This window comes from Rhinoderma darwinii (genome assembly GCF_050947455.1).
Source record: "Rhinoderma darwinii isolate aRhiDar2 chromosome 4 unlocalized genomic scaffold, aRhiDar2.hap1 SUPER_4_unloc_7, whole genome shotgun sequence".
NCBI classification, from domain to species: Eukaryota; Metazoa; Chordata; class Amphibia; order Anura; family Rhinodermatidae; genus Rhinoderma; species Rhinoderma darwinii.
The window spans coordinates 2,102-10,038 of NW_027461762.1; the positions used below are offsets into that span (position 1 = coordinate 2,102).

Below are 7,937 nucleotides of genomic sequence, written 5' to 3' on the forward strand. Positions count from 1 at the left end.
ATTCTCTACAAAGTATTAAAAAAAACATTTATGGTAATGTTAATTTGTCCAATCACTTTTGATCACCTGAAATGAGGAGGTTGTGTAGAAAAATGGTGGCAATTCCTAAACTTTTCACAGGAGATTTTTGTTTAACCCCTTGAAATAAACCTGAAAGCTTCAACTTCAATTGCATCTCAGTTGTTTCATTTCAAATCCAATGTGGTGGCAGCAAAACCCAAATCATGAAGATTGTGTCACTGCCCAAATAATTCTGGACCCAACCCACACACCCACCCACACAGCAAACACTCTGAACAAGCATAGCTGCAGTGTAAAGAATGGGGGTGGGACAGAGCAAGAGTATTGAACTACAGCGAAGCTGGAGTCATTGATCATATCCAAGCCCTTATGAAGATTAGTCTAAAATGATGAAGATCAAAGTTATAATATACATTTTTTTTTTATTTGAAAAAATTAACAAATCTTCACAGAATAAAAACAGGAAGCGGATCATAAACTCAGAAGAACAATTAGAAGGTCGGCCAGATCAGGTTTCATTAGCGGTTGTGTCCAGCGTCTTTGTTAGCGGTTTTGTCCATCAGTGCCGCCTTGTGGTCATTTTCTGTGCTACATCCTGGACCCCTATAACCCATTACATAGCTGGACAGAAAAACGACTGCACTACCACCCTGCAAACTGCAGTGGCAGCCATATTGGTTGTAACAACTTTCCCATGAACAGATAAAACAAAGAAAAAACCTCCACTGTAACCAGTGTCAGGAGGGGGCGCTAAAGCCGGTTTACTCTTCCAAACTGGATCTTTTATGCAATGGTAAAACTTGTATTTCCCAATAGATTTTCTCCATTAAAATAAAACTATTTACACGTGATCATTCTTCATCAAATCTTGAGAGATAAAACGGCAGCGTTATCACAGTTCATACGGGATGCCTCGGATTCTCCGTGCGAGCTGCATGTCCTTCACAAAGAGAGTGCCCCTATTGGCCTGGTGACTGAAGAGGTAAGAATCTTCAAAGAGACTCACGAGGAAGTCCTCAGCTGACTGTGGATACAGAAGAGCATTAGTCCCTCTTAAAGTGACAGCACTCCCGGTATAATTTACTACACAGCTCGAAGGACTGATCAGATTTCACTTTTATGAGCTGTTAGCTAGAGTGATGGTGGGGGGGGGGGGGGTCTGGCCTCTGGAACTCCCACAATGCATCACAACCCCTATGCAAATGTCCCGCTAGGGCATATGGATGTGTTAGAGGGGGCGGGGGCTGAGTAGTGAACCACTGCAAAGAGCAGCTCCCTCTCTGGTTGACCCATGCGTTACATGGACAGTGCATTGTATGAGATACTGACCTCTTGTAGCGCCATAAGTGCGGTGCTTTGCCAGTAGTAAAACACACCGCGGGAATACTTCAGGCAGATCTCTCTCACCTGCAAGAATAAAAGGGGAATATCACTGACAATAAAGAGGAGCAGCCGCAGAGGACACATCCACTCACCAGGCGGAAAAACGGGGTTTTCTGAATGAGCAGATTGGTTGATTTTTGGTACTTTCTTATTTCCATCAGCGCACGGGCTCCTGGGCGGTAACGTCTTCTTCGTTGCGTGCTCGGTCTGTGACTTGTTTCCCCACTACCTGTAAGAAAGAAATACATAATAACAGCTGAAAATGAATCTCCCGCTACATGGAAATTCACTGTCTGGCCGGGTTCACACGTAGGGTAAACACGGCGGATTTTCTGCAACGGATTTCATTGCGGAAACTCCACAGCGTAATACAGAAGCAGAAGAGTGGAGGAGATTCAAACAAATCTCATCCAGACGCAGCCGAAAAAAACCCGCCAAACTTACCCAGATCTCTCTGCTCCTGCGTTCAACCCGGCCTCCAGGGATGATGTCTCATCCCATATGACTGCTGCAGAACATCAGAGGGACACGTCACCATGGCTACGGGTAAGTATGGGTTTTTTTCTACCTTCTATGGACATTCCAGCCGAAAAATGGCAGTTTTTCAGCCAGAATTACCTCCGGTGCCCAGGGCCAATACGCTGTGTACTTTTACGCCGCGTATCTGCCCTGTGTGAACATGGCCTATTACCTTAATGTCCCCCAAGGAACATCAGGTAAACAGATTTAAAACATAACATGCTACCTGCAGCCACCACTAGAGGGAGCTCATTGTATATGGTTGTACATTGAACTTGGTAACAAAACAGTATGCAGTGAGCTCCCTCTAGTGGTGGCTGCAGGGAGACAAAATTATACCATGTAACTGTCTACGCAGGAGATTTAGAGCTCCGTTTCAGAAAACTGTGCTCACACTGCTGTAAAACGACATTAAGAAATTAATCAGCACAGAATGTTGGACCTAAAAAGGATATAAATGTGGACGTTCAAATTTTAGATACTTTTCTATGACTGATAATTTGGGGTCCATCAAGTCCCATTGATACCTGATTAAAGGGGTTGTACCACGAAAATAATTTTTCACCTATCCACAAGATAGGTGATAAATGCCGGATCGCTGCGGGTTGTTAACAAGAGTGCGGGTCCCAGAGTGGTGGTCACTCAAGTCATTCTCTATGGCAGTGGTCCCCAACCTATTTTGCACCGAGGACCGGTTTGATGCAAGAACATTTTTGCGGGGACTGGCGGGGGGGGGGGGGGGGGTGGAGGGGTTAGAGTCAGTTCACACATTGCGTAAATACGGCGTATACCTGTATTATAATGCGGAAAAATCGGCAGCATAATACAGTAGCAGCAAAGTGGATGAGATAAAACACGTCTCATCCACACGCTGCATAAACGGAGTAGAAAAAAGGCTCAGAAATTGACGTCACAACATCGCGCCTGCCTGCGCGGAGCCGCTCACGGCAGAGTGCATAATTGGGCAAGGAGCAGTCAAACTTGACTATTTCCGTCGATCCCATAGGGAATGAATAGAGCGGTCGGACTGCAGGTTGGAAATTCTTAGATCCCTCATTTCATAATATATCTTCATGGGTGTGAGCTGTGTTCTCAGATTCCCTTCCCAGAGCCATATAGTAACGTGCTTCCTGCAACCACCACTAGGGGGAGACGATTGTGCACATGCATACAGCTCCTGTTGTGCCTATATAAATCAGTCCTCAGTTTGCTCCCCCTAGTGGCGGCCTTGTGCTACAGAAATTTCGGTAAGTAACAGATTTTTACCTGCATAGAAACGAACCCTCTAAGATATAAAGCTGAGAAACGGATTACAATCTAGTATTACACGACCCGAGGTTATCTGGAATTCATTTTTAAAATAAAATATATAATGAGAGTGATAAGATGATCAAGGTGCAACTTTCTCTTACTTGGCGGAGATTGAGGAGGAGCTGCAGGTTTCTTCTGCGGCTGCGCCGACTTCCTGCGGGACGAGCTTTTCTGGGGTGGTTTCATGATGATGTAAAACGCTGCTGAGAGACATACAATCAGTTAAGCAGATAAGAGACGGTGACAATTCAGCAGAATCACAGGTGACGTAGGATAAACTGAGCGGTTTTATACTGACTGATGCCACCAATGCAAGTGACAAGAAAGTGATGACATTGACGGTGAAGATATGAGATTGCCGGATGTCAGTAATTAACGCACGCTGCATCAATGCATACAATAGATCCTCGTGGCATCAATTACCAGAACAGCGACATCAATGATCTATTTAATAATGCGGCAACAGAAGAGCTACCCGCAGCAGATCCCGCAAGCAATGGGCAGATGTTTGCAGACGTAATGGAGCCGTCTTTTCAGGCGTGATTCGAGGCGTAAAACGCCTGAAAATAGGTCGTGTGCACAGAACCTTACAGAGAATCCGTAATCCAGACAAAGGTGGGAAATTTAAAACTGGAGCAAAGGAAAAGTGGAGCAGTCGTCATGGAAATGAAAGGCCGCAGCTGGAGGACGATGAGCTGCAACAACGCAGTACAAATATACAGAAATAAAACATCTAATAATCCATATGATCTCTAGACACGCAGCAGCGAAAATGTATAAAATCAACACACACGATAGACGAGGAGAAGAAACATTGTCGAGTGCGCAACTTTTCTTAGGACTCTCTGCTTTGTGCCGTTTCTCTGTTATTCCTCCTGGAAATGTAAGAATTGACAGCTGTGTGTTACCAGTTGGGGGTGTGTCCCTACACAAACTGACAACGTCCAATCAGTGCTGACAGAGAGACTGTAGGGACACGACCTTTGATGAGGAGAATGGCAACACCAAGTTATCTATTAATACATACATTTCAGGAGAAGTGACGGCTCCTCTTTAATAATATTGTCTGTATCCTGTATAATTCATGAGGACGCACGTGCTGCCCGGCGTGATCTCAGCGTCACCGTATCTATCAATGATTATACACTGAACTCTAGAAAACTGCCAGATACACCAGGACGACTGTATACATCAGAGTTTCCCAACCTTTTCAGGCTCGAGGCACCCCAGGGAAAAAAAATAATTCTCAGGGCACCCCTACCAAAAATTGTTCACAAAACGACAAAAAAATGGGGAAAAACAAGCAGTACACTCTTAGGTTATGTTCACACAACGTTTTTTTGTAAGGCAGAAACTAAAAGTCTGCCTCGAAATTCATTTACGAATTTTGATGCAGATTTTGAATTGACAGCGCTGTTTGACTTTTTTTTATTCATTTTTTTCCCACATTTTTTTTAAGCCGTTGAAGCGAATGCAAAAACCGCAGACAAAAAAGCACCAAACGAGCGCCGCAGTTTTTTTCTGCCTCCCATTAATTTCAATGGGAGGTGAGAGGCGGAAACCACTTGAAGACCGTCAGCCCCCCACTCACAGTAATGACCGTCAGCCCCCCACTCCCAGTAATGACCGTCAGCCCCCCACTCCCAGTAATGACCGTCAGCCCCCCACTCCCAGTAATGACCGTCAGCCCCCCACTCCCAGTAATGACCGTCAGCCCCCGCACTCACAGTAATGACCGTCAGCCCCCCACTCCCAGTAATGACCGTCAGCCCCCCACTCCCAGTAATGACCGTCAGCCCCCCACTCACAGTAATGACCGTCAGCCCCCCACTCACAGTAATGACCGTCAGCCCCCCACTCACAGTAATGACCGTCAGCCCCCCACTCACAGTAATGACCGTCAGCCCCCCACTCACAGTAATGACCGTCAGCCCCCCCACTCACAGTAATGACCGTCAGCCCCCCACTCACAGTAATGACCGTCAGCCCCCCACTCACAGTAATGACCGTCAGCCCCCCACACACAGTAATGACCGTCAGCCCCCCACACACAGTAATGACCGTCAGCCCCCCACTCACAGTAATGACCGTCAGCCCCCCCACTCACAGTAATGACCGTCAGCCCCCCCACTCACAGTAATGACCGTCAGCCCCCCCCACTCACAGTAATGACCGTCAGCCCCCCACTCACAGTAATGACCGTCAGCCCCCCCACTCACAGCAATGACCGTCAGCCCCCCCACTCACAGTAATGACCGTCAGCCCCCCACTCACAGTAATAACCGTCAGCCCCCCCACTCCCAGTAATGACCGTCAGCCCCCCCACTCCCAGTAATGACCGTCAGCCCCCCCACTCCCAGTAATGACGTCAGCCCCCCCACTCCCAGTAATGACCGTCAGCCCCCCACTCACAGTAATGACCGTCAGCCCCCCACTCCCAGTAATGACCGTCAGCCCCCCACTCACATTATAATGACCCCTCAGTAAAGCCACCATCAGCCTCCGTCCCCCCAGTAAAATGACCATCAGCCCCCTCCAGTAAAGACACCATCAGCCTCAGTCCCCCCGCCCCCCGATAAAATAACCATCTGCCCCTCTAGTAAAGGGACCATCACAGACAGAAAGTGTGCTTACCCCTGGGGAAGGAATAAATAAGGATGTATAAGAACAACAACTCCCAGCATGTCCAGGATGTTATGTGATATCAGAGAAAGTTTACAGGAGGAGGTATAAGAGGAGAGGACTACAACTCCCAGCATGTCCAGACTTAGTATGGGTTATCAGAGGACATTATAGGGAGGAGGTATAAGAGAAGAGGACTACAACTCCCAGCATGTCCAGACTGTTATTATGGGATATCAGAGGACATTACAGGGAGGAGGTATAAGAGACGAGAACTACAACTCCTAGCATGTCCAGGCTGTTATTATGGTATATCAGAGGACATTACAGGGAGGAGGTATAAGAGGAGAGAACTACAACTCCCAGCATGTCCAGACTGTTATTATGGTATATCAGAGGACATTACAGGGAGGAGGTATAAGAGGAGAGGACTACAACTCCTAGCATGTCCAGACTTAGTATGGGATATCAGAGGACATTACAGGGAGGAGGTATAAGAGGAGAGAACTACAACTCCCAGCATGTCCAGACTGTTATTATGGGATATCAGAGGACATTACAGGGAGGAGGTATAAGAGGAGAGGACTACAACTCCTAGCATGTCCAGGACGTTATTATGGGATATCAGAGGACATTACAGGGAGGAGGTATAAGAGGAGAGGACTACAACTCCTAGCATGTCCAGGCTGTTATTATGGGATATCAGAGGACATTACAGGGAGGAGGTATAAGAGGAGAGGACTACAACTCCCAGCATGTCCAGGACGTTATTATGGGATATCAGAGGACATTACAGGGAGGAGGTAGAAGAGGAGAGGACTACAACTCCCAGCATGTCCAGGACGTTATTATGGGATATCAGAGGACATTACAGGGAGGAGGTAGAAGAGGAGAGGACTACAACTCCCAGCATGTCCAGGACGTTATTATGGGATATCAGAGGACATTACAGGGAGGAGGTATAAGAGGAGAGAACTACAACTCCTAGCATGTCCAGGCTGTTATTATGGGATATCAGAGGACATTACAGGGAGGAGGTATAAGAGGAGAGAACTACAACTCCTAGCATGTCCAGGCTGTTATTATGGGATATCAGAGGACATTACAGGGAGGAGGTATAAGAGGAGAGGACTACAACTCCCAGCATGTCCAGGACGTTATTATGGGATATCAGAGGACATTACAGGGAGGAGGTATAAGAGAGGACTACAACTCCCAGCATGTCCAGGACGTTATTATGGGATATCAGAGGACATTACAGGGAGGAGGTAGAAGAGGAGAGGACTACAACTCCCAGCATGTCCAGGCTGTTATTATGGGATATCAGAGGACATTACAGGGAGGAGGTATAAGAGGAGAGAACTACAACTACCCACATTCCCCTGGCTCCATTTCTCACACAACTGCTAAGAAAGTAAAGAAAACCCACTTACCCTGCCCAGTGTTAATGGCTCCTCTCCCTCCGTCAGGCTTCTAGTGGGAAGCGGTGGGCGGTGCTTGTAACAAACGTCCGCGCGTCACGTCTGCTACAACGTGGGTGGCGGAGCTTGTAGCAAAAAAAATTAAAAAAATGTAAAAAAAAAATTCGATTTTTTTTTTTTTTTTTTTTTGCCGTGGATGAGCCGCGGCACCCCTGAACAGCTCTCAGCACCCCGGTTGGGAACCACTGGTATAGATTATATAATAGCCCCACAATATAAAAGCCAAGAAAAACCAAAAGGCTCCCGCACTGCGTTCTTCCAGGTTATGTATCGCCCCCTTGTGGCTAATAGAAGAATTACACCAAATGTTCAAACCATCGCTAAAGCCAACAAAACTATATCCTGATGTTTGATCTCCCACAATCTATAATAATAATATAACCGCGCGGTCTCAATGACGTCATCAAGACCTCGGGCTGTAAAGAAAAGCCTGTTTATACCCCTGGGTTCCAGGATGGGTCTATTTTAGGCTCGATGGGTTTCTATCAAGTTCTATAGAAAATGCTTAGAAACGTTGTGATATAAAAAAAAAAACCTTTTACATTAAGACCCCTTTACCAATGCCGATAATCATACGAGCGCTTGTTTTCGATCACGGGC

At 46.7% G+C, this 7,937-nt stretch overlaps 1 protein-coding gene across 2 annotated transcripts; it reads right to left on the bottom strand.

Annotated features, from left to right (window-relative positions):
• Window positions 1-423: 423 nt before the first annotated feature.
• LOC142684103 (histone H3-like centromeric protein A) lies at window positions 424-7,461 on the bottom strand. 2 transcript variants are annotated; one of them, XM_075847494.1, is made up of 5 exons: window positions 7,290-7,461; window positions 3,336-3,434; window positions 1,497-1,633; window positions 1,351-1,428; window positions 424-1,045 (listed from the first exon to the last, which is right to left on the bottom strand). In XM_075847494.1, exons 2-5 carry the CDS (start codon window positions 3,418-3,420, stop codon window positions 914-916), a joined length of 432 nt encoding a protein of 143 aa, XP_075703609.1. In that variant the 5' UTR covers window positions 3,421-3,434; window positions 7,290-7,461; the 3' UTR covers window positions 424-913. The 2 variants fall into 2 exon arrangements, with proteins under 2 accessions (XP_075703609.1, XP_075703608.1); XM_075847493.1 differs by having other exon boundaries at window positions 3,336-3,437.
• Between the last annotated feature and the right edge of the window lie 476 nt (window positions 7,462-7,937).

What these genes read in the sequence shown, in the direction of transcription:
- LOC142684103 (XM_075847494.1), bottom strand. Translation starts at nt 3,420, where the DNA reads ATGAAACCACCCCAGAAAAGCTCGTCCCGCAGGAAGTCGGCGCAGCCG. An exon ending in TCCTCCTCAATCTCCGCCAA is followed by an intron (nt 1,634 to 3,335) that starts GTAAGAGAAAGT and finishes TCTTTCTTACAG; the next exon opens with GTAGTGGGGAAACAAGTCAC. An exon ending in AAACCCCGTTTTTCCGCCTG is followed by an intron (nt 1,429 to 1,496) that starts GTGAGTGGATGT and finishes TTATTCTTGCAG; the next exon opens with GTGAGAGAGATCTGCCTGAA.